Source organism: Drosophila subpulchrella, unplaced genomic scaffold (genome assembly GCF_014743375.2).
Source record: "Drosophila subpulchrella strain 33 F10 #4 breed RU33 unplaced genomic scaffold, RU_Dsub_v1.1 Primary Assembly Seq27, whole genome shotgun sequence".
NCBI classification, from domain to species: domain Eukaryota; kingdom Metazoa; phylum Arthropoda; class Insecta; order Diptera; family Drosophilidae; genus Drosophila; species Drosophila subpulchrella.
Window position 1 is genome coordinate 1078707 of NW_023665559.1, and position 26975 is coordinate 1105681.

At 44.6% G+C, this 26975-nt stretch overlaps 1 protein-coding gene across 4 annotated transcripts in view; it reads left to right on the forward strand.

The window, feature by feature from the left end:
• Positions 1-7252, forward strand: part of LOC119559635 (rho GTPase-activating protein conundrum) — a 155618-nt gene extending 148366 nt beyond the window's left edge. For 2 of the 4 annotated variants that reach the window (XM_037872678.1, XM_037872679.1), the window contains 5 exons: positions 5355-5443; positions 5498-5770; positions 5831-6341; positions 6398-6916; positions 6971-7252. In XM_037872678.1, coding sequence (XP_037728606.1) covers positions 5355-5443; positions 5498-5770; positions 5831-6341; positions 6398-6916; positions 6971-7000 — 1422 coding nt within the window. In that variant the 3' untranslated portion in view covers positions 7001-7252. Of the gene's footprint in view, positions 1-2389; positions 3883-5354; positions 5444-5497; positions 5771-5830; positions 6342-6397; positions 6917-6970 lie in introns of those variants that run through there. The other 2 variants (XM_037872680.1, XM_037872681.1) reach the window with 2 other exon arrangements.
• The last annotated feature ends 19723 nt before the right edge of the window (positions 7253-26975 follow it).

Sequence of the window (26975 nt, forward strand, 5' to 3'; positions counted from 1 at the left end):
GCATCTTCTGCATGTCACCTGTGTTGGTGACGCCGACTTGGTCCTTGAGAACTTGTTCTCCTGTGCGAAAACTTCCCGTTCCTTTTCAAGTTCTTCGTACTCGTCTGCTAATATCATCAGCGTGTCCAGGTCCGACACTTTGTATGCCCTTAGGAAGATCCTTAGACTAGGGGTGCAGTTTTCCTTGATGATCCTTAGGGTCTCTTTAGCGGAGTAATTAAGTGGCCTCACCATCGTCTGCATGTCGATCATGTAGTCCTTGAACGACTCGCTGAAGCCCTGCTTCCTTTGCCGGACCTGGTCCGCCAGCCTGGTGAAGAAATCTCTTGGCAGGAAATATGTGTGGAAACTTTCAATGAATTCTGCCCAAGTTCTCCACTGCTTATTGTTGGCGATGAACCATTTCAAAGCCCTTCCTTTTAGCAACTCTGGCATCGCTCGAGGGATCATATCGAGCTCCAAACCGTACGTGTTGGCGGACCATTCTACTTGCTCCAGGAACTCAAATGGTTTTTCCGCCCCGTCGAACCTGAACGACCATTCACGGACCTGTTTAGCGACCTTTGCATAGTCCGACTGGCTTGGTCTCGGGGTTAGCGCTGCTGCTTTCTTTTCTTGGCTTGATTCTCTCCTGTGGGCCTCTTTTTGCATGTTGTCAATGCTCAGGCTTGCCACCAAGTTGTCCCCTTCAGCGTTCGTTAGCGTAATGCTCGGGCCGGCTCTGTCGTAGTATGTTGCTTCCAGCTCGGCCCAGATGTCGACGAGTTGTGGGTCGTTTTCTGTTTCTGAGTAGTATTCCGACAGTGCCTTCCTCATGTCGTCTAGCCTGCCCTCCAGGGCGACATTGAGCCTCTGTGCGACGTGGGCGAAGTCTTCCTTCTTGAGGCGGTAAATCCACTTCTTTCCCATTTTTACTGTGCTGTTCTCACTGTTGGGACAATCACGTTGGGCGCCAGATGTAACGAACTGATTTTGTATGTCTGCTCGCTACGAGATTCGTGCGGCTAGCTCAGAAGATTGTGTGTTCGTCCCACCAAATTTATATGACGTGACTGCCCCGTAGATCAGTGAGAAAACAATGGGTTCAAATGGCAACAGTGGGATTTATTCTCGTGGTATTGGTACAGCGGGTGTGTGGCTATGCTGGCTTCTGTATCTCCTTGTTCTGGTTCCGCCGGCTGCTGGTGCTCCTCCTTCTGGCTTGTCGACGCGTTGACTCGGCTTCCGCTTGGCTCCTGGGTCTCGGGACGCTCGTAGTGGCTCACTCGCCGACGCGCTGCCTCGGGGTCGCTTGTTGCACCTTAGACTCGCAGAGAGTTCGGCCTTGTGGGCTTAGGGAAGCGTCACCGTTCTCAGACTAGGGTGAACAAGCCTTGCTCTCCAGGCCGTCGCCTTTCGAGGCAATACCTGTCCCTTGCTCTGTCCCGGACGGTCCCGCTAGGTTCTTGCCCAGATAGCGCTGACAGTCAAGGCTGCCGCCAGGAAGCTGCCTAGCAGTACACTTTGCTTTACGCCTAGCGCAGACGAACGTTCCACCCGGCTTCACCCTAATGCTTAACGTCCGCGACGCTCCTGCGCTCCCCAATGAGCTCCGCGCGGCGATGGTAACGTGGCTGCCGGAAATGTCTGCTGGCGCCGCTGCCGATGTCCTCTGCGCTGTCTCCTGACCAGTAGCTTGTCGTTCTGGCACTCGTGGAGTTGAGCGGTTGCTGTTCGGGAACTTCACCGGTAATCGCAGGGCTCTCCAGGCGACCGCCTCTTGAAGCCGCAAATCGATCTACCGCTCGTCCGTCACGCCAGGTCCTCAGACAACGCTGGGTCTCAGACAACTTTCCTCCCCAAGCTGACGGTTCTTCGTCGTAGGCCTCTTCTTCTTCTTGTCTCTGACAGACCCGCCGGGCGACTCGCCAGGGTGTGGTCGTGACAAAGTTGGAAAACAAACGCCTTGACTTAGCCGTGTGATGCCCTCCGGAACTCAGCCACTTGTGTCTCAATTCGGAGATTCCTGATGTCCCAATCCCGAACGACGACTCGCTCGGTTGTGGCTCCTTCGTAGATTACTTGCTTGACTGACTGTTCACTTGGTACTTTAACTGATCTTGAAGGTTTGACTCCTCGTGATCGACTGATCCAGCTGCCAGCGCTCTGCGGCCTTATATAGGGCCTCCGGGAACCGTTATTTCCCTTTTGCGCACGGCCCGCTGGATCTCTCCACTCCGGGTCCAAAGTCCATGCCTCCTGGTTGACCCACTTGTCCTTCGCGTACCGCTTCCAATCGATGCTCTGCCCACAGCTGCCGTCCCGCTGATTCCCGTGATGCTTGTGGCACGCCTTTGTGCCGCTCCACTGCCGAGATGTGGCACTTCTTCTCCCGGTCCAAAGTTCACGGGAGAGTCCAAGGTCCGGTGGAGTTCCGTTATCCGCTTTTGCACACGGCACTCTTGCTCTGCTCGCCAAGTCTCTATTCTCTCACTCTCCGCTCCTTGGTCTTCAATCTCTCCTGATCTCCAACCTCGGTCTCCAAACTCTCTCGTTCTCCATCCAAGTCTCCAAACTCTCCCGCTCTCCATCCTTGGTCTCCAAACTCTCTCGTTCTCCATCTGCTGCTGCTTCTATTTGTGGGGAGTTATTCAACTCCTCACAATATTCAATTACAAAAGTCCGCCCCGACTTAAGTGTTTAAGTGTTTAGAACGATTTCAAAGGAGCTTTCTGAATTTTATCCAATAATTTTGTATAAATCTATTTCTTTTTTCATAGAAAATATCTAACTGCATATAAGTTTTTCTGCTTTTGTACTTGGACTTCATTAACGCATCGTATTTGCCGGTCTTGCCTGCATTGGCTAGTTGTCCGCCCTGCTGGTCCTTATCATGTCGGTCGCTGATCATGCTATAAAGGACCTTCTATGTGGTGATGATACGAATGTGGATAACTGCGATGGTTCTTTGTCTTCCAATCTTTATATAATTGAGAATTTAAATATCAGTGTTAGCAATGAGTTTTTCAATGTCGACTAGATATCGTGGTGTAAGGGTGACCTCCGACAGGTCCAAGGAGGCTATGTCACAGACATTTGATTCTGAGCGCAATGTACAATATATTGGTGATACTTCTTCTTCATTGCAAGACAATTTGAAAGACATTTTGGAAGCTTCGGCGGATTTTTTGATACATACATGAATACATGGTGCAAACACATTATCATTTGAAAAGTGGCTGACTAGTTGCGCTGCGAGTCTGTCAAACACATAAGAAAGAGAAGGGAGCTTGATGCTGATCACGGTAAGGATGCTTCCACGTTTGGACCAATTGTTAATTCAGGACTGTTTAGATCTGAGGATTCGACCTCTTCTGGTCAAAAATATTCAGGTCATGAAAACGACTTTGCCCTCTTATCGTCAGGTGTCAAGGTGTCAACCTATTCTCCTCCACCGGACCCCTCTAACTTCCGCCAGCCTCCTGTGACTAGTAATCGTACAATAACATCTAACATAGTAAGGTGGAATTTCCCGAAATTCTAAAGAAATTTCTGGTACTGCTACTTCTTTGACTGAAGCACTTGAATCTGACCCCTGTCAGATAAAGGGAGTTACTAATGTCAAACAACTTGTGAATATCATCAAGGCTGCCACAACCGATATAAGGTTTAAGATAACTGGTCCTGCTGCAGTTGGGGTATCTCCTTCCGATGGTGATAGATACAATATAGTTCAAAATCACTTCTGGAGTGGTAACCGCCCGTTTAACTCTTGGCAATTGAAAAGTGATCGATCTTTTAAGATCGTAGTCAAAAACCTACAATCATTTACGGATCCCGGAGATATCACGGCTGACTTAGGCGGTGCTGATCATGTTGCCCGAAATGTTTACAACCCCTATGGTAAGAACAATGGTTACAGACCCAATAAATTCTTTGTTGAGCTAGAGTCGTCGCCAAATAATGTTAAAGCCTACGAAATTAAGGCGTTGGCATATCAGTCAATTACTATAGTCCCACCTAAATGCCGAGATGAAGTTGTTAGGTGTTACAAATGTCAGGATATTGGACACACAAAAACATACTGTTTCTTGCTCCCAAATGATCATGAATCTAGAAACTCTGATTGCCCCGCTAGGTCTCAGGATCAATTTAAGCGCATTAATTGCGGTTCCAACCACTGCGCAGGCTACTGCAAATGTGCAGCTTTTCTAGAAGCAATCAAAAACAAGCACCAATTATATATGTAACTGCCCCTTCCTGTTCAGACTGCTTGTGGCTCAGCTATACCCTTCCCGTTTCTGGTTCTAGCACTTCCAATTTAATGCAACACTTTCATAAGGCTCCTTCATCTGGTGCTGGCTTTGAACTACTTATCTCACGTACTGACCAGATGATGTCAATGATGATGAAAATTATGGAGTTTCTTATGAACCAGTTTACCGGCAGACATGTCTAATTTAGGCATTCGTTTCTATTTTGGGAACGCCAATTGTCTTATTGGCAAATGTCTTGAGTAAGAGCACTAATTCACCGCTAATTAAATTGATGTAACGCTAATAAACGAAACGGAATTTTTGGATATGATTTATTGACGGCCAGTCATCCCTCTGACCGTCTTCGAGGACGGTTACAGTACAAGCTCAACAAATGTCCAGCTGCTGCAATTACCTATGGCACGAACTTGGGTGCATCATGACACCAAGATTCAGAGTGACTAAGGAATTCTCTGATTCTTTGGAAAAAAGATCTAAGCCTTTTGAATTTGGAACAGCTTAAGTGAATGCGGTTACAGAAGCTCTTGTTAATGTCCCTTTTGATCCTGCCTCTCAAATTCTGCCTACTAATGCAGAAGAAGTTAATGACCAAATTAATAGCTTTAAACTTGAGAGACAAGTTTACGTAGAAACGAACGGACAGACGGACATGGCTAGATCGACTCGTCTAGTGATGCTGATCAAGAATATATATACTTTATGGGGTCGGAAACATCTCCTTCACTGCGTTGCAAACTTCTGACTGAAATCAATATACCCTCTGCAGGGGATAAATATAAAAAATATATATTTTCAATTTTTGAAAAAGTGTCATATTTTTTAAAGCTTAAATCTTTTTAAAATATTTAAAAGCGGGCCATGGTGTCATTTGGGGACAAACGATTCTCGTTGTCAAAATTTAAATTTTACCCGGCCAGGCTCATTGAGCTCCTGTAAAAACATACAAAATATTTTCGGCTTGGTCGTATGTTTAAGATACAAAAACCCTACCAACAATCAGTGCAATCAATAAAACGATAGCTTAGCCTAATAACGGACCCTAATGTACATGGTGCAACTCGTAGAAAATCATTAATAATGTATTACTTTATTACAAAGGAATCGAGTACAGGGACACGTTCACGGAGTGCAACGCCAGATTCACTAGATTCTATACAGGTCGATGAAGTTTGGGCAAACACTTCTATGTAAGATCGTTTTAATTTTGCACATGACTTTAAGCTAATAATTTATTTTAATAGACCAAGTTTTGTAAGTAATTTCGAAAACATTAGTGAAACTGATAGTAGCAGTGGTAAACGATCAAAAAGCAAATACTTGAAACAAAACTTACAACGAACACCCAGCGCACCGCTTAAAAGTACCATCTACGCGGACATATTTCGAGGCTCCCATGCCCGATGTGATATACCTTTGTATTCAACGCATGGTGTGGAACTGCTTGGGTATTCTCGGATTGGAACCATACATTTGCCACGAATCCGATCAAGTTCAGATCCACTTTGCTCAGTTGGGTGAGTACTCTTATTTTTGTTTGTCGGTAAATACATATTAAATTGTTTTTATATTTTCAGGCAAGCGCGTAAAATACTATTGCGGGATTCGCAGAGTGAAAATAAAACATTATGTCATCAAGAGCTACTAAACTCGGAACAGCAGTCTGTACGACTGTCACCCATGCCTTATGATGGCCTCAGCTTTGAAAGCATTTCTCGAGATACCTCTGGTCTTGATTGCGGTGAAACTCTAGATGATTATAATACTTCTTTAAAACTATTCACAGATATCTTTTTATTAAGCCAAATTGACCTTAAACGCTTACAGGCAGTACTTTGGTTAGAATTGGCCACAATATTTGATCGTTACGAAGTGAGTTTGGATAAAAGGAAGCCGTTTAAGCGTCGCCGCAAAGAGGAGGGTAATCTCTTTGGTGTATCTTTAAATGCACTTATACGTCGGGACCAACAAGTTACTGGCACTGACTCTAAGTTAGTTCCACAATTTTTGGAAAAACTGCTAACCGAACTTATGCACCGCGGCTCTAGAGAAGAAGGAATACTACGTATAGGTGGACACAAGCAAAAGGTTATAAAGATGTTAAAAAAAAATAGTATTCTAAATCTTATTTAATTTATTTTCAGACTGAAATACTTTATAAAGAATTAGACTCAACCTTTTATCAAAAACCCGAGAAGTTAGCTCATCTGTTTGGAACAGCTACGGTTCACGAACTAGGCGCTCTGCTAAAACGCTGGTTGCGTGAACTTCCCCAACCTTTGCTTTCTACCGAACTTATACAATTATTTTATCAATGTCACAGACTTCCATCCATGGATCAAAGAAATGCATTAACGATTGTATGTCAACTACTTCCACCTGAAAATAGGAACACATTGCGTTCTCTCTTAAGATTTTTAAACAATATTATTGACTTGAAGGATATAAACAAAATGGACCTGCATAACGTATCTACAATAATTGCTCCATCATTTTTTCCACCACGATTTATTCACCCGAATGACAGAACCAGCATTGCTGAGCAAGTAAAAATGGCTGCACAGTGTTGCCGTTTGACGAAAGTTTTAATCTGGCATGGTGATAAACTTTTTCGTGTACCAAATAATCTAATTATAGAATCCAAGACTAAGAAAACGAGAATGGTATGTTTTGATCTTGATTTATAATTTCAGTATAAGGACATTGTGTTTTTATAGGCTAAAAAAGAATGGCTTCGGCGAGATTAAGTCTCAATAAATGAAAGAACACCTAATACAACTCGAATTAATACCTGTAATGCAGCGGTCGGCAGCTCTGCCTCTGTCGGAACACGTACATCGTAGAACAGCCGTCGTCCCACACACAACGACAAGCTGTACCGTGCAACTTACTCACACATATAAAAAATAAAATGTTATTGCATTCCGTGCCGACTACTGCTTTAATGGCAACGGACCTGTCATTGCAGCTATTAATAAAAATTAAAGTAACTCACAACAGTTCTATTCTATTCTATTGTTATATTCTATTCTATTCTATTTTATTGTTGCAAAGGTTGCCGGAATTGTATTTCAATTTTGGATATTTATTTACGGAATTTTTTAAGAAAAACAAGAATGCACGAAATGCATATTCGTCCAATTTTATACGTCGATAGGTACAAATTTCATTTCAAGTAAATGAGTCTCCTACAAAGTCTGGTTTTATTTTCATGTATGACAAAATTTGGCCAACTATTTTTGACAGATCTGATATGAACTTTATTTCCAAATTGCCCCGATAGAGCCCGACGTCTTTAGGTAAGGAATGCAACATGAATCAAGTCTAATCTTGTTCAAAACCGTGAACTTTCTAAACGTCTATAATTTTAACTGCTAAAAAATAATTATAAGTGATCCCGATGTTCTTAAATTTAATTAGGTTTAATATAAAGTAACTAGAACGGCTCAAAAAGGAAAATAAAGTTTGATTACATAATACCCGTTACTCGTACAGCAAAACGGTATATTAAATTTGTCGGTAAGCGGTAAGTATGTAACAGCTAGAAGGAAGCGTTTCCTACCCCATAAAGAATATATATTCTTGATTGTGATTACTAGCCGAGTCGATCTAGTCGTGTCAGTCTGTATGAAAGCTGAAATCTCGGGCTTCCTGCGCAGCGCAAGTTTGTTTCAACGGAGTGCCACTCTAAGGCCCACAAACGACCGAAACGCTAAAACTTTTCTGAAGATTTTGTAAAAGTGTAAATGGAATTTTGTTCTTATTCATTAAAAATATATATATACAAGAAAATGCTCTTGGTGGCATGTTTTTGAGGCGATTTGCTGGATGCAAATCTCCATCTCTCTCCCACTCCCTTCAGCTGAGTAAAGGGTATCTGAGTAAAAGGGTATGCTAGATTCGCCGGAAAGTATGTAACAGGATCACTAGCTGAGTCGATCTAGCCAGGTCCGTATGAACGCTGAGATCTCGGAAACTATAAGAGCTAGAGTGTTGAGACTTTCAGATTCTTGGGCTTCCTGCGCAGCGCAAGTTTGTTTCAGTAGAGTGCCACGCCCACTCTAACGCCCACAAACTAAAATATGTCTAAAACCCGTCTAGCGCTCATATTTTTTTTAATTTTGTAAAAATTTAAATGAGAGTTTGTTCTTATTATCAATACCTATAACCTGATAAACAAATAACTAAAAATAAAATATGTGCAAAATTTCATCCATTTATGCGATCATGGCTACAAAGTTCTTTAAACAAGTAAGTAAAAAGGCCTTTAAGTTTAATTATACCCTTGCAGAGGGTATATTGATTTCAGTCAGAAGTTTGCAACGCAGTGAAGGAGACGTTTCCGACCCCATAAAGTATATATATTCTTGATCAGCATCACTAGACGAGTCGATCTAGCCATGTCCGTCTGTCCGTCTGTCCGTCCGTTTCTACGCAAACTAGTCTCTCAGTTTTAAAGCTATCGGGCTGAAACTTTCCCAAAAATCGTATTTCTTTTGCAGGTAGTATATAAGTTGGAACCAGCCGGATCGGACCACTATATCTTATACCTCCCATAGGAATAATCTGAAAAAAAATTTACAAAATTATATCTTTGGTGTTTTTTAGCATATAACCTCCTAAGCTTGGAAATAACAGTTTTTAATTAGTTTTGAATTTCGAATTAAATTTTATCGAAATCGGACGACTATATCATATAGCTGCCAGAGGAACGATCGGAAAATTGGTGGAAAAATAATATGAAACAAATTATAGCTTCGGTGTTCTTCAACATACAACCTCCTACGCTTGGAAATGACATTTTTTAATTAGTTCTGAATTTGGAATTAAATTTTATCAAAATCGGACGACTATATCATATAGCTGCCATAGGAGCGATCGGAAAATTGGTGGGAAAATAATATGATACAAATTATAGCTTTGGTGTTTTTTGACATATTATCTTATACTATTGGGAATATCATTTTTTGTGTTTTTAAATTTAAAAATTAAAGCTGCAAGGGTATACAAGCTTCGGCTTACCGAAGTTAACTTCCTTTAGCTGAGTATCGGGTATCTGATAGTCGAGATCATATCTTGTTTATAATAATAACTACTTGGTCGAACATTGCCGCTCACACTGCAAAGTTAGGAGACGCACAAGAACGGTTAATTTCCAATTTTATTGGGGTCCACCTTCTATTCACACACCGTTAAGCTGCCCGGTCCCAAAAAAATTGTCCTAGGTCGCATTTTCTTACGCAAAGCGAAACGCCTGAAAATTTTCCAAGGCAAATGTGCATCTTAGGTAAAGTGCATTGCGGTGCCTTTTAGATTTGCTCAAATATGATGCATCCAGGTTTATTTTGTTGGGCATTTAAAAAACAAAAATAATACCAGAAGGTCCTGAAGAATGATTAGCATTTCTTGCTTCCTTATATAAATTTAAATTATTTTATTACACAAAGGAAAAAATTCTTGGCAAATAATTTTATTTTTAATAATTTTATGTTTTTATGTCAAGACAAAAAAAAACATGCAAGGAAGCGTGCGAATTTTTTCGCCTCGTGCATTTCTCGGCACTTGCGTTTTTAATTTGGAAAAGTGAAGATCAGTTCCTCGTATTTTATAAAATTTGGTTGCTTCTTGCAACCAACTTTTAATTGATATTTTCACAGCTGAGTGAAGTGTAGTTTAAAACTAGCACAATTGAGTGAAAAGGTAAATGTGATTGCAAAATCAAATGTATGTACAAGGTACATTGTACATACCAAATAAATGATACATACATATGTGTTAATTATAACAAAAGTGATTTCATTATATTTTAATTTATTTATTGGTAACCCGTAAGGGCAGCTTGAGCTCTGTTTAGAAACTAAAATTCAATTCAAAATGAAACTGCGGCTCGCCACTCCATCGTTCGGCCAAGAGCTGATGCCGCTCTTTTGGGCAGCCGCTGCTAGCGGCCTGCAACTCTGTTGTTGGAGGAATTCCCGCTTACGCGTGCATCCGGTGTTGGTCCCAGATCGTTGACCGTAGTCGGGTTAACTCCTCCCAGTTTTAAGTTAAGGCCGCTCTCGGTCTTTCCAAGTATTTCTGCCAGCAGCTTACTCCGGGTCTTCTTGTCATTTCATCGTCGGATCAGGAAGAAGAGACCAAAGCATCTTAATAGTAGGACGGTGGTGGCCCCACAGCTGAAGACGGAGCCATACGTAATTTGGCCGCCCGAGATCGCGGATTCGCTGCAGATTGCGCTGGCTTAATTCGAGCAGAAACGGTAGACTGAGGAGTTGGTGATGCTCAGAAATGTTGAATTTGGCCATGTCTGGCACAGCCTTATTTGGTTGTCGAAGGTTATAAGGAACGTGCCGGCAAAGTTTTAATAAGTATTTCCGCCCGTTATGTTTGCAGCAGCGTCGTTGATGATAAGCATGCCTTCGTCTACCATAACTACGGGCTGAAGATGGCTAAATTTTGTGTCGCAGTGGGCGAGAATGCCGGTCATCAGCTGTTAAGCGCATGTTGAACTCTCCAAGGTTTTGCAGAAAGTTGTCCCTACGGCTACGTCGCAGTTAGAGACGGCCAGAATTCGCTCCCCGCAGTCGGCTATAGTTTCTTGGACGTTGATGCACTATGGTCAGTACAAGCAAGTGGCCCTTACGACACCAAGCAATGCTTGTTACGCGCGGAGCCCTAAACCGATTTGGGCAAGTGAACGAAATCGCGGACATGGAAAAAGACGACATAACAATAGACAGTTTTAAATACATGCTCACATAGAATGGCTAGTAACATAGAATTTTACAAATTATTGGAAGATAGAAAATACATAAGTTTATCATAATTAGTTGCATTAGGGCTATCAAACAGTAAGACGTGACACAGTGCATTATAGTCGTCACAAAGAACCCGAAAAAGATCATGAAGGGCATAATTGGATCTGCAAATTGGCAGGGACAACGGACGAAAACGACGAACTGTTCTACAGGGTACATTCCAGTTGAGGGAACTAAGAAGGAAGGGAGAGTCAACATCACCATTAATTAATTTGTGCAAAAACATAACTCCATGACACTTTCTACGATGGTTCAGGGTTGGTAAGTCCAGCAGGCGCAACCTCGCATGATAAGAGGGCAATCGACTTCCTGTGTCCCAGTTTAAACCTCTCAAAGCAAATAAAAGGAATTGTTTTTGAACGGACTCTAACATATTTTGGTAACAGCTAATTTGAGGTGACCATATACACGAGCAATATTCCATTGACGGACGAACAAGAGAAACATACAAAAGCTTTGTTGTGTATGGATCATCAAACTCCCTTGACCAACGCTTCATAAACGCCAGGAGACTTCTGGCTTTGTTAGCTATAGTAGATATATGGTCTTTTAAAAATACGTTCAAGGGCGTTATTTCCGATAGAATAAGAATACAGAGATGGATTACAACGATAAAAGGTCATAAAGTTACATTCAGAATAGTTCAAATTCAACATGTTAATCATGCACCACGTATACAAACAATCAAGATCTAATTGAAGGTCGTTATATGAATAAGGTAAACACATGGACAAACATAGCTTGACATCATCTGCATACATTAAAACAGTTGAAGATTTTATGACATAAGGTAGATCATTAACCATTAAGCCAAAAAGTAAAGGTCCCAGGTGGCTACCCTGTGGCACTCCAGAAGTAACATTAATTATTTTGGAAATTTTATTATTAAAACAGACCATTTGAGTTCTATTAGAAAGGTATGAAAATATCCACTCTAGTAGGTTGGGTGGAAAACCTAAAAGAGACAATTTATAAATAAGAATCCTATGGTTCACTGAATCAAAAGAGATTCAGAGAGAGAAAGAAATCGGTATAGATCACATCAGTTTGATGATGTGTCAGAAAACCTCTAGTAATTAAAGACGTAAATTCAATTAGGTTTGTAGAAGTAGAGCGACATCTAGTGAAGCCATGCTGACAAGGTGAAATAATAGACCTGCAATGATGCTGCAACTGACAGGTAATAATTTTCTCAAAAAGTTTAGGAATAGAACTGAGTATAGCAATACCACGATAGTTTGAGATATCGGACTTGTTCCCTTTTTTAAACAATGGGATAATAAAGGATTCCTTCCATATGGATGGAAATCTACATTGACTTAGGGACAGATTAAATATTAATGTTAAGGGAAGAGCAAGATAAGATGAACAATTCCGAAGTATACAACTTGATATTCTGTCAGGACCCGGTGAAAATGAGAGCTTGAGAGTATTAAGACTCCGAAGAACATCAGATACATCAATCACTGGTTTGAAGATAGAGTTCATATGAGGTAGTGGGTATGGATAATCTTTATTAATGACACTATTGCATTTCGTATATGTCGATTGAAAAAAGTCTGCGAATAAGTTGGAAATATCATTATCATCAGATGCTACATTATTATTGAGAAAAAGAGAGGGAGGGAAGCAGTTAGATTTCCGTTTAGAATTGACGAAAAGAAAGAAAAGCTTAGGATTACTTTTGAAATCACGCTTACAACGAGACAGGTAATTTTTGTAACAATCAGAATTGTACTGGACAAATTCCACTTTAGCTGAACTATATTTTTGGTGAAGTCTGTCTGTAAGCCGGATATTTTGAACCGTTTAAATAGTTTTATTCTTTAGATAAGATAGTTGACGGGTAAACCATGGAGAGCTGTAAGAATTCTTCATGGAGGAAAGAGGGACATGTTCATCAAATAGACGGTAAAGGACCTCATACAATACATACAATGCATCATCAACAGGAGATCAACTAGAAAGGACCAGCTTACTGTCGATTTAGATTCCACTAGTCTGCCGCAATCAGTCCTCTTAAAACACAAACTAGGCTGTACATTTATTGCAGTCCTAGGATTATTAAAAAATCCATTAATACATGACTAGACGAGTCGATCTAGCCATGTCCGTCTGTCCGTCCGTTTCTACGCAGGCTAGTCTCTCAGTTAAAGCTATCGGGCTGAAACTTTCCCAAAAGTCTTATATCTTTTGCAGGTAGTATATAAGTCGGAACCAGCCGGATCGGACAACTATAGCTCCCATAGGAATAATCGGAAAACAAATTTTGAACAATTAAATCTTTGGTGTTTTTTAGCATATATCCTCCTAAGCTTGGAAATAACATTTTTTAATTAGTTTGAATTTCAAATTAAATTTTATCGAAATCGGACGACTATATCATATAGCTGCCATAGGAACGGTCGGAAAATTGGTGGAAAAATAATATAAAACAAATTATAGCTTCGGTGTTTTTCAACATACAACCTCCTACGCTTGGAAATAACATTTTTTAATTAGTTCTGAATTTCGAATTTAATTTGATCAAAATCGGTCGACTATATCATATAGCTGCCATAGGAACGATCGGAAAATTGGTGGAAAAATAATATGAAACAAATTATAGTGTAACGAACTGATTTTTATGGTCTGCTCGCTACGAGATTCGTGCGGCTAGCTCAGTAAATTGTGTGTTCGTCCCACCAAATTTATATTAACGTGACCGCCCAGTAGCTCAGTGAGAAAGCACAGAATTCACGGGTTCGTATTGGGTTTATTGCGGGTATATTATTACAAGTGTCTTAGCCGCTTGGTTGGCCTTGACTCTTTTCTTGTGACCTTCGGTGCTTCCGACGGTCCTGATTGACTCGACGACCTCTCGCCTTGATGACTCGGTGCTCCAGTCCTGTAGCTCCCTGAAGATACTCGCAGCTCCCTGAAGATCCTCGCCGCTCCCTGAAGATCCTCGCAGCTTCCTGAAGACGCTCGCTCGCTGTTCGCTTCTCACGCGTGACTTGGTGACTGCTGGTAACGACTCGGACTCGCGAGGGGTATCGGCCGTACGGGCTTAGGGAAGCGTCACCGTTCTCAGACTAGGGTGAACAGAAGCTGCGCTCTCCAGGATCGCTCCTTTCGACACACCGCCGCCTGTCCCTTGCCCTGTCCCGGATGGTCCCACTGGGGTTTCTGCTCAGCCCGCGCGGACAGTCAAGGCGGAACGCCAGGAAGCTGCCTCGCGCCTTACTTCGCTTCCACGCCTAGTGTAAACGAACGTTCCACCCTAGCCTCTCCCTTTTGCTTTTTGTCCGGGTCGTTTCCGCGTGGCTTTTGGTACTCGGGGTTCGGGCACGCCGGTCCGGGACCTCGCAAGTCGAATCCGTAGGGCTCTCCTGGATAATTCCACTCGAGACCGTACCGATCGACCGCTCTCCCTTCTGGCTTGTTATACTCGGGGTTCGAGCACGCCGCTCCGGGACCTCGCAAGTCGAATCCGTAGGGCTCTCCTGGATAATTCCACTCGAGACCGTACCGATCGATCGCTCTCCCTTCTGGCTATTTATCCTCTTTCCAGGCGTAACGCCAGGACTTTGTGGACAAGGTTAATCAACCGGCTTGACCTAGCCGTGTGATGCCCTCTGGATCTCAGGTACCTGCGTCTCAATTCGGAGATTCCTGGTATCCCAATCCCGAACGTCTCGACGTAGCAATCTCGCTCCTCGAAGGCTCCTACGGCGCTGCTTCTCTGGCGACTCGACTTGCTGTTGTTCCCTTGTAGATTATCTGGTTGTTTGATTGTTCACTTTGGTATCTGAGTGATCTTGACGGTTTGACTCCTTGTGATCGATTGATCCAGCTGCCAGTGCTCTGCGGCCTTATATAGGGCCTCTGGGAACCGTTATTTCCCTTTTGCGCATGGCCCGCTGGATCTCTCCCCTCCGGGTCCAAAGTCCGTGCCTCCTGGTTGACCCACTTGTCCTTCGCGTACCGCTTCCAATCGATGCTCTGCCCACAGCTGCCGTCCCGCTGATTCCCATGATGTTTGTGGCACGCCTGTGTGCCACTCCACTGCCGAGATGTGGCACTTCTTCTCCCGGTCCAAAGTTCACGGGAGAGTCCAAAGTCCGGTGGAGTTCCGTTATCCGCTTTTGCACACGGCACTCTTGCTCTGCTCTCTCGATCTCCATCCTTGGTCTCCAAACTCTCTCGCTCTCCTTCATTGGTCTCCAAACTCTCTCGCTCTCCTTCGTTGGTCTCCAAACTCTCTCTATCTCCACCCTTGGTCTACAAACTCTCTCGCTCTCCTCGCCGCGCCGTTACTACGCGAATTCGCCGCGTATCTGGTAAGCGGCCGGCCATCTGCTGCTGTTTCTATTTGTGGGGAGTTATTCAACTCCTCACATTCCCCCCTTACTTCGGAAAACATTTAAGACTGGTTCCTACTCTCCGGCGTTTCCTTGCTTATCCCAGCCTTCGAGTCCTTGTGATTCCCGCGGTGCTCCCTCGTTGCTCCCTCGATGCTCCCTCGACGCTCTTAACTCCGTTGAGTTTCTACAGCGCTGGTCATCCTCCTCGTAGCAACTTGAATCTCCCGCGCCGATATTCTCCCTGACTCCACTGGGACATCGATACTCGTGGGTTATCGATCCCCAGCTCGCTACTCATTGCTGCGTTCTACTCCTTTTATTGATTCCTCCGCCTGGTCACACCATTCGTGCGTGCTCGATGTTTATTCGTTTATCGATACCGACGGTGCGGCGTTGCCACCTGCTCGTTGCGATATTTCCACCTTGGGCCGATATTACCATTTGACGTGTACCCATCGATCGCACTTTCATCTAGTGCCAATCGATCGCCTATCGAGGCGCCCCCTTCCCTGGCTCATGGTGATTTTGCAACATTCATGGTAAGATTCTTTAAAATTTGTTTCCTCTCATCTTTTTATCTCTTCCGCCCTTCACTCGTCAGCCTGATCATCGCGCATGAGTCGCAGGAAGGCGCTATTGACGCCATCGCCTCGTTTTCCAATAGCAGAGTGACCATCTCAGGGGACACCGACATGCCCCACACCTTGCTCCGATCGTCCTCCAGCTGCTGTTCCAGTGGCGATTCCGGCTGCGGTTCTACCAATTTTGACACCGTCTGCAGGATGAACCGATTGCTGAACATCGTGTTGCCCAATGCTCCAGCCGTTCCACCTCCTCGGCGTCATCGTGGGTGGGTGGGGCGTGGTCGAGGCGCTGCTGGCGCTGGCAGAGGCTGTGCCAGAGACGTCGCTTACCTTGTGGGTCGCAATTTCCGCGGGGCACATCGACCGGCAGTATGCGATAATCAAGTTTTTATTTCCTTCGGCCTCCCCTTCTTCCTACCTAGATCTACGGATCTACGGTACAGCTCTCTGATCTGTGCCGACTTCCCCCTTCCCTGGCAGACTGTTGATGCGTGTTTTTCTTTCCTCCAATCAGTCCCAATCGAGTCCTTGGAAGCTCTGGTTTGCTCCCTTTGTGTTCTTGACGTTCTCCTGATGTCCTTTATGTGTTTCATTGTGCCTTTGTAGTTGCCCTGTAGTATCCTTGGAGTCGGTTTGTAGTATCCCCTTCGAATCCTTGGAGGTATCCTTGGAATCTGTTCGTAGTATCCTTTGGGAATCCTTGCAGGTATCCTTGGACTCTTTCCGTAGTATCTTTTGGAAATCCTTGGACGTATCCTTTGACTCCTTTCGTAGTATTCTTTGGTCATCCTTGGAGGTGTCCTTGGACTCCTTTCGTAGTATCCTTTGGGCGTCCTTCGAGGTATCCTTGGACTCCTTTCGCAGTATCCTTTGGGCATCCTTGGAGGTATCCTTGGACTCCTTTCGTAGTATCCTTTGGGCATCCTTGGAGGCATCCTTGGACTCCTTTCGTAGTATCCTTTGGGCATCCTTGGAGGTATCCTTGGACTTTCAATGTTGTTTTGCGTCTGTTGTGTCTGCTTGCTGTAGCCGTTCGCTTGTGTTTTCCGTTTGTTGCTGTTTCAGCTCGCTTACGTGGATGGTCCGCTCTTTCTTTGTGTTTATGTGTCGTATTTTGCAGATTACTGGTCACGCAAAACCTATGACTTGGTAAGGTCCGTCGTATTTTGGGGCCAATTTTGCTGCGAACCCCTCGGCCGCTTTTGATAAGTGGTGTTCCTTGGCCCACACGACGTCACCCACCTTTGGCGACGTCACCCTCCTTAGGTTATAATGCCTAGCCTGGTCCTGGGATGCTTTCTCCAGGTTCCGCCTTACAATCTCGAAGATTTCCCTGAGTTTGTTTGCTTTTTCTTCCGGGGTCTCTGTCGGTCGTCCGGTCCCTACGGTTTCTCTGTCGTATAGGGCGCTCGGTAGTCTTGGTTCTCTGCCTTGGGTAATGAACGACGGTGTGTAACCTGTGGATTCTGAAACGCTCGTGTTTACTGCCAGCATGATTTCTGGCCATTTTTCGTCCCAGTCTCTTTGGTTCTGCCCTGCGAACTGCGCTATCATTGTTTTCACCGTCCTATTGGCTCTCTCAGTCGGGTTCTCCTGTGGGGTGTATGGAGCTGTGAACTGTTGCTTGGCTCCCATTTCGGCCAGGAAACTCTTGAAAATTTGGCTGGCAAACTGGACTCCGTTGTCCGTTATGACTATTTTGGGGACCCCATACCTCGCGATTATGCGTTCTTTAAAAGCTTTCTTTAGGGACTCGGTCGTCGCGCTTCGCAGCGGCACCAACTCAGTCCACTTGGAGAACCGGTCTATCAATACCAGCAGCATTTGGTTGCCGTGCTTCGCACGCGGCAGGGGTCCGACGAAGTCCGCACATACCGTAGCCCATGGTTCCTCTGGCACCTGCGTCAGCATTTTCCCAGCCATTTGCATCTGATTCGGCTTGAATCTCATGCATGTCTCGCATCCTCGTACGTGGGCTCGGGCGTCTCTGTGCATTCCTGGCCAGTAGTACCGGGCTGCCAGACGTGCTATTGTCTTTCGGCTTCCTACATGGCCAGCCGCCGGTAAGTCGTGGTTCTCCTTCAGCACCGTTTCTCGTAGAGCTTTCGGGACGCACATCTCATGTTGCAACATCTTCGTTGCCCGCTCTATGAGGTATATTCCTGTACAGGGTGTAACCCTCCATCACGTAGTCCGGATACTTTTGCGGCTGGGTCCTTATCTTTTCGCGCATTTCCAGAATCCAGCTGCATGCTGCAGAAGCTTCCGCCGCCGACGTCTCCTTGATCCCTCGAAGCGTTTCCGGCAGTGGCTGCCTTGACAAAGCGTCTGCCACCACGTTGAGTTGCCCTTTCCTGTACGCTATTTCGAAGTCGTACTGCTGCAACTCCAAGGCCCATCTGGCGATCCTCCCTGAAGGGCTTTCTATGCTGTTGAGCCACTTCAGTGCCATGTGGTCGGTTACTACTTTAAAGTGGTAACCTTCCAGATACGGCTTGAGCTTTCGGATTGCCCAGACGATTGCCAAGCACTCCTTCTCGGTCGTTGAGTAATTCTTCTCAGCGCCGTTGAGCGTTCGGCTTGAGTAAGAGATTACCTTTTCGCCTCGTTCAGTTTCCTGGGTCAAGATTGCCCCGATGCCGTAGTCGCTTGCGTCAGTTTGCAAGATGAATGGTTTGTCGAAATCCGGGCATGCCAGTACGGGGTCTGCGACGAGTCTTGCCTTCACCTCTTCGAACGCCGTCTGATGTTCCTGTGTCCACACCCATTTATTGCCCTTGCGTAGCAGATCGTTGAGAGGTTTGACTATTTTTGCGAAGTCAGGTATAAACCGGCGGTACCATGATGCTACGCCCAGGTACTGTCGGAGCTCTCTTACTGTCGATGGTGGTTCTAGTTCGGCGATGGCTGCTACCTTTTCCGGATCCGTGCCTATTCCTTCGCTAGTCACTCGATGACCGAGATATAACAGCTCTTTCTTGAAAAATTGGCACTTCTCCGGGTTTAATCTCAGATTTGCCTCCTTTAGTCGTCGGAACACTTCCTTTAGGTTGGCCTTGTGTTCTTCCAGCGAGCGCCCGATCACTATGATGTCGTCCTGGTAAGCAAATGTGTGCGGCGACATTTCGGGGCCGATCACCCGGTCCAGCACCCGTTGAAAGGTCGCAGACGCCGAATGAAGTCCGAATGGCATTACTCTCCATTGGAATAAACCTTTCCCCGGCACTGTAAACGCCGTATACTGCCTGCTGTCTGCTTTCAGTGGGATTTGCCAGTACCCATCCTTTAGATCCAAGCTGCTGATGTACCGTGCTTCCCTCAGTTGGTCGAGAATATAATTTATTCGGGGCATCGGGTAGGCATCCTTTTTATACCCGTTACTCGTAGAGTAAAAGGGTATACTAGATTCGTCGGAAAGTATGTAACAGGCAGAAGGAAGCGTTTCCGACCCCATAAAGTATATATATTCTTGATCAGGATCACTAGCCGAGTCGATCTAGCCATGTCCGTCTGTCCGTCTGTCCGTCTGTCCGTCTGTCCGTCTGTCCGGATGAACGCTGAGATCTCGGAAACTATGAGAGCTAGGCTATTGAGATTTGGCGAGCAGATTCCTGAGCTTCTTACGCAGCGCAAGTTTGTTTCAGTAGAGTGCCACGCCCACTCTAACGCCCACAAACCGCCCAAAACTGTGGCTCCTACAGTTTTGATGTTAGATAGAAAATTTTAACTGAAATGTATTAGTCTTGTCCATACCTATCGATTGACCCAAAAAAAATTTTTCTACGCCCACTCTAACGCCCACAAACCTCCCAAGAAAAAAAGCTATGACGTCAGAGCCAGACAGTGCGAAATGTTTTTACGCGTGTATGTGTGTGTATGTAAATAGTTGCCGGCCGAACTTAGCGGCAAAGAGAAAAGCACTGCCGGCGCTCAGAGAGAGCAAAGTGCGCGGCTAACTTATTCTATTGAACAATGAATTTGTCACGCCTACCCTAACGCACACAACGCTTAAATCTGTCTTCCGCCGGTAGGTGGCGCATTTAAATCTCGCTTTGCTGCTTGCATATCTCCATTTCCCTTTGGTCGCTTAAGCTGAGTAACGGGTATCTGATAGTCGAGGTACTCGACTATAGCGTTCTCCCTTGTTAGATTTGGCGTTTATTTGCCTAAAGTCGACGCACAGTCTCCATTTGCCCGACTTTTTTTTAACCATCACGATGGGAGAACTGTATGGGCTTGTTGAGTGTTCTATGTATCCCATTTGGAGAAGCTCGTCCACCTTCGCATTGATCTCCCCTTGAACTTTCGGAGTCTTGGGATAGTATCGCTGCTTTATTGGTTTGTCGTCTTTCATCGTGATCTGATGCTCTGCCATGTTTGTATTTGGTGGCCTCCAAACATTGTTTGCTGGCTGCATCTGTTGCTGTTGTGGTGGTGTCCATTGGCCTCCGCGTGGTGCTCCTGTTGCCTGCTGCCGTGGTACTCGGTTAGGTGGCGACCATTGGCCGTTTCCCCGTGTCTCCTGGATTCCTATCTCTTCGCATCTTCTGCATGTTACCTGCGCTGGCGATGCCGACTTGTTCATCAGCGTGTCCAGGTCCGACACTTTGTATGCACTTAGGAAGATCCTTAGACTGGGGGTGCAGTTTTCCTTGATGATCCTTAGGGTCTCTTTAGCGGAGTAATTAAGTGGCCTCACCATCGTCTGCATGTCGATCATGTAGTCTTTGAACGACTCGCTGAACCCCTGCTTCCGTTGCCTGACCTGATCCGCTAGCCTGGTGAAGAAGTCTCTCGGTAGAAAGTATGAGTGGAAACTATCTATGAACTCCGCCCAGGTTTTCCATTGTTTGTTGTTGCCGATGAACCACTTCAAAGCCCTTCCCTTCAGCAATTCAGGCATCGCTCGGGGAATCATGTCTAACTCCAAGCCGTATGTGTTGGCGGACCATTCTACCTGCTCCAGGAACTCGAACGGTTTTTCCGCCCCGTCGAACCTGAACGACCATTCGCGGACCTGTTTAGCGATCCTTGCATAGTCTGACTGATTGGGTCTCGAGATCAGCGCTGTTGTTTTTCTGTCTTGGCTTGATTCTCTCCTGTTTGCCTCCTTTTGTAGGTTGTCAACGCTCAGGCTTGCCACTAAGTTGTCCCCTGCGGCGGTTGTTAACGTGATGCTGGGGCCGGCTTTGTCGTGGTATGTGGCTTCCAAATCGGCCCAGATGTCAACGAGTTGTGGGTCATTATCCGTTTCTGAGTAAAACTCGGATAATGCTTTTCTCATGTCCTCTAATCTGCCGTCCAGGGTGACATTAAGCCTCTGTGCGACATTGGCGAAATCCTCCTTTTTAAGTCGGTAGATCCACTTCTTCCCCATTCTGTTTAAATTGCTTTCACTGCTGGGAGAATCACGTTGGGCGCCAGATGTTACGAACTGATTTTTATGGTCTCTTCGCTACGAGATTCGTGCGGCTAGCTCAGTATATTGTGTGTTCGTCCCACCAAATTTATATTAACGTGACCGCCCAGTAGCTCAGTGAGAAAGCACAGAATTCACGGGTTCGTATTGGGTTTATTGCGGGTATATTATTACAAGTGTCTTAGCCGCTTGGTTGGCCTTGACTCTTTTCTTGTGACCTTCGGTGCTTCCGACGGTCCTGATTGACTCGACGACCTCTCGCCTTGATGACTCGGTGCTCCAGTCCTGTAGCTCCCTGAAGATACTCGCAGCTCCCTGAAGATCCTCGCCGCTCCCTGAAGATCCTCGCAGCTTCCTGAAGACGCTCGCTCGCTGTTCGCTTCTCACGCGTGACTTGGTGACTGCTGGTCACGGGCTTAGGGAAGCGTCACCGTTCTCAGACTAGGGTGAACAGAAGCTGCGCTCTCCAGGATCGCTCCTTTCGACACACCGCCGCCTGTCCCTTGCCCTGTCCCGGATGGTCCCACTGGGGTTTCTGCTCAGCCCGCGCGGACAGTCAAGGCGGAACGCCAGGAAGCTGCCTCGCGCCTTACTTAGCTTCCACGCCTAGTGTAAACGAACGTTCCACCCTAGCCTCACCCTTTTGCTTTTTGTCCGGGACGTTTCCGCGTGGCTTTTGGTACTCGGGGTTCGGGCACGCCGCTCCGGAACCTCGCAAGTCGAATCCGTAGGGCTCTCCTGGATAATTCCACTCGAGACCGTACCGATCGACCGCTCTCCCTTCTGGCTTGTTATACTCTTTCCTGGCGTAACGCCAGGACTTTGTGGACAGGGTTAATCGACCGCCTTGACCTAGCCGTGTGATGCCCTCTGGATCTCAGCTACCTGCGTCTCAATTCGGAGATTCCTGGTATGCCAATCCCGAACGTCTCGACGTAGCAATCTCGCTCCTCGAAGGCTCCCACGGCGCTGCTTCTCTGGCGACTCGACTTGCTGTTGTTCCCTTGTAGATTATCTGGTTGTTTGATTGTTCACTTTGGTATCTGAGTGATCTTGACGGTTTGACTCCTTGTGATCGATTGATCCAGCTGCCAGTGCTCTGCGGCCTTATATAGGGCCTCTGGGAACCGTTATTTCCCTTTTGCGCATGGCCCGCTGGATCTCTCCCCTCCGGGTCCAAAGTCCGTGCCTCCTGGTTGACCCACACTCTTGCTCTGCCCGCGAAGTCTCCATTCTCTCTCGATCTCCATCCTTAGTCTCCAAACTCTCTCGCTCTCCTTCATTGGTCTCCAAACTCTCTCGCTCTCCTTCGTTGGTCTCCAAACTCTCTCGATCTCCACCCTTGGTCTCCAAACTATATCGCTCTCCCCGCCGCGCCGTTACTACGCGAATTCGCCGCGTATCTGGTAAGCGGCCGGCCATCTGCTGCTGTTTCTATTTGTGGGGAGTTATTCAACTCCTCACAATAGCTTCGGTGTTCCTTAACATATAACCTCCTACGCTTAGAAATAACATTTATTAATTAGTTCAGAATTTTGAATTTAATTTTATCAAATTCGGATGACTATATCATATAGCTGCCATAGGAACGATCGTAAAATTGGTGGGAAAATAATTCCTTAACATATAACCTCCTACGCTTGGAAATAAAATTTTTTAATTAGTTCTGAATTTCGAATTAAATTTTATCAAAGTCGGACGACTATATCATATAGCTGCCATAGGAACGATCGGAAAATTGGTGGGAAAATAATTCCTTAACATATAACCTCCTACGCTTGGAAATAAAATTTTTTAATTAGTTCTGAATTTCGAATTAAATTTTATCGAAATCGGACGACTATATCATATAGCTGCCATAGGAACGATCGGAAAATTGGTGGAAAAATAATATGAAACAAATTATAGCTTCGGTGTTTTTCAACATACAACCTCCTACGCTTGGAAATAACATTTTTTTATTAGTTCTGAATTTCGAATTAAATTTTATCAAAATCGGTGTTTTTTGACATATTATCTTATACATTTGGGAATATCATTTTTTGTGTTTTTAAATTTAATAATTATAGCTGCAAGGGTATACAAGCTTCGGCTTGCCGAAGTTAACTTCCTTTCTTGTTTTTAAATCAGATTTATAATTATATAAATAAAAACTTTGAAATCTTGAATATATAAACGTCCATAAAATTAAAACTTGATGGTTTTGCAGAAGAATAAACCAATTTTGTTCATGTCAAGAATTTTTCAAAAAAGATCATTCTTTAATACATTCACTAAAATAAATGTTTATTAAATATAAGCAAATAAAGGAATAGACGCTGAGTGGCGTGTTGGCGTGGTGTGCAATCTCAGAAACAGCCGATTTGCTGCATGCAAATCTTTATCTTCCTCGCACTCCCCTTAGCTGAGTATCGGGTATCTGATAGTCGAGATCATATCTTGTTTATAATAATAACTACTTGGTCGAACATTGCCGCTCACACTGCAAAGTTAGGAGACGCACAAGAACGGTTAATTTCCCATTTTATTGGGGTCCACCTTCTATTCACACACCGTTAAGCTGCTCGGTCCAAAAATTGTCCTAGGTCGCATTTTCTTAAGCAAAGCGAAACGCCTGAAAATTTTCCAAGGCAAATGTGCATCTTAGATAAAGTGCATTGCGGTGCCTTTTAGATTTGCTCAAATATGATGCATCCAGGTTTATTTTGTTGGGCATTTAAAAAAACAAAAATTATACCCGAAGGTCGTTTTTTTGGCAAAACCAAATGTACACACATGTAAGTCCTGAAGAATGATTAGCATTTCTTGCTTCCTTATATAAGTTTAAATTATTTTATTACACAAACGAAAAAATTCTTGGCAAATAATTTTATTTTTAATAATTTTATGTTTTTATGTCAAGACAAAAAAAACATGCAAGGAAGCGTGCGGATTTTTTAGCCTCGTGCATTTCTCGGCACTTGCGTTTTTAATTTGGAAAAGTGAAGATCAGTTCCTCGTATTTTATAAAATTTGGTTGCTTCTTGCCACCAACTTTTAATTGATATTTTCACAGCTGAGTGAAGTGTAGTTTAAAACTAGCACAATTGAGTGAAAAGGTAAATGTGATTGCAAAATCAAATGTATGTACAAGGTGCATTGTACATACCAAATAAATGATACATACATATGTGTTAATTATAACATAAGTGATTTCATTATATTTTAATTTATTTATTGGTAATCCGTAAGGGCAGCTTGAGCTCTGTTTAGAAACTAAAATTCAATTCAAAATGAAACTGCGGCTCGCCACTCCATCGTTCGGCCAAGAGCTGATGCCGCTCTTTTGGGCAGCCGCTGCTGGCGGCCTGCAACTCTGTTGTTGGAGGGATTCCCGCTTACGCGTGCATCCGGTGTTGGTCCCAGATCGTTGACCGTAGTCGGGTTAACTCCTCCCAGTTTTAAGTTAAGGCCGCTCTCGGTCTTTCCAAGTATTTCTGCCAGCAGCTTGCTCCGGGCCTTCTTGTCATTTCATCGTCGGATCAGGAAGAAGAGAGCAAAGCATCCTAATAGTAGGTCGGTGGTAGCCCCACAGCTGAAGACGGAGCAATAGGTAATTTGGCCGCCCGAGATCGCCGATTCGCTGCAGATTGCGCTGGCTTAATTCGTGCAGAAATGGTAGACTGAGGAGTTGGTGATGTTCAGAAATGTTGAATTTGGCCATGTCTGGCACAGCCTTATTTGGTCGTCGAAGGTTATAAGGAACGTGCCGGCAAAGTTTTGATAAGTATTGCCGCCCGTTATGTTTGCAGCAGCGTCGTTGATGATAAGCATGCCTTCGTCTACCATAACTACGGGCTGAAGATGGCTAAATTTTGTGTCGCAGTGAGCGAGAACGCCGGTCATCAGCTGTTGAGCGCATGTTGAACTCTCCAAGGTTTTGCAGAAGGTTGTCCCTACGGCTAAGTCGCAGTTAGAGACGGCCAGAATTAGCTCCCCGCAGTCGGCTATAAACCGATTTGGGCAAGTAAACGAAATCGCGGACATGGAAAAAGACGACATAACAATAGACAGTTTAAATTACATGCTCACATAGAATGGCTAGTAACATAGAAATTTACAAATTATTGGAAGATAGAAAATACATAAGTTTGTCATAATTAGTTGCATTAGGGCTATCAAAAAGTATGACGTGTCACAGTGCATTATAGTCGTCACAAAGAACCCGAAAAGGATCATGAAGGGCATAATTGGATCTACAAATTGGCAGGGACAACGGACGAAAACGACGAACTGTTCTACAGGGTACATTCCAGTTGAGGGAACTAAGAAGGAAGGGAGAGTCAACATCACCATTAATTAATTTGTGCAAAAACATAACTCCATGACACTTTCTACGATGGTTCAGGGTTGGTAAGTCCAGCAGGCGCAACCTCGCATGATAAGAGGGCAATCGACTTCCTGTGTCCCAGTTTAAACTTCTCAAAGCAAATAATAGGAATTGTTTTTGAACGGACTCTAACATATTTTGGTAACAGCTAATTATTGAGCTGGCAAATCTTATAATTGAAGCCGCCGTGCGTGCGTTCACATGAAGAGTTTATTTGCAACTAACATAAAAGGAGAATACAATTATCATACATTATCGATGCTCCATTTTCGTAAGAGCGAGATGACACTAGAGTACATGCCAGCATTGCCAGAGTTCTATAAACCCTTATACACCCTTCCTCAATGCTTTCATGTTTACAAAAATGAAAAATCTCAGTAAATTCTACATGTTTCTTCTTAGGGAGATTTTTGGTCAAAATATCAGCAATCATTTCATTAGTACATTTATACTTTAACAAAACTTGACCTTCCTTGACAACTTGTCTTACAAAATGATAGCGTATATCAATATGTTTTGTTCTGGAATGATGAACTGGATTCTTGGCCAGAGCTTGGGAACTCAAATTGTCACCGTACAAGATGATTGCAGTCTTCTCGTCTCCGCAGCCAATTTCGTTTATCAGTCTGCGCATCAGAATGGCCTCCTTGCAAGCTGATGATAGTGCCATATACTCCGCTTCGGTACTGCTAAGGGCGACACTTCGCTGCTTTTCAGATCGCCAAGAAATTGGACCTCCAGCTAGGAAGTAGATGTACCCGGTATATGACTTCCTGTCGACTTTGTCACCGGCCCAATCCGCGTCTACGTATCCAAGAAAGGGTTGACCACACTGCCTGTAGTGTAGCGTCATGTCAACTGTTGATGCCAGATACCTTAATACATGCTTGATACCGGCCAGATGTTCGGTATGTGGATCCTGATTCCGTTGAGCCAGTTTGGAAACGGAATGCAAAATGTCCGGCCTGGTTGTAAGTGCAAGCCACATTAGCTCGCCAACAGAAGACTGGTATAGAGTTGGATCAATCTTTTTGCACTGATTGCTAGTGCAAGCTACCTGGTATCCTGCATTCAGTGGTGTGGCAGCCTGTCTGCAATGTTCAATGCCGTGTGCATGCAGTAGATCCTTTATATACTGTGAATGTCCCAGGGAAATTGTTCCTGGCTCTCCCTCACGCTCTATCTC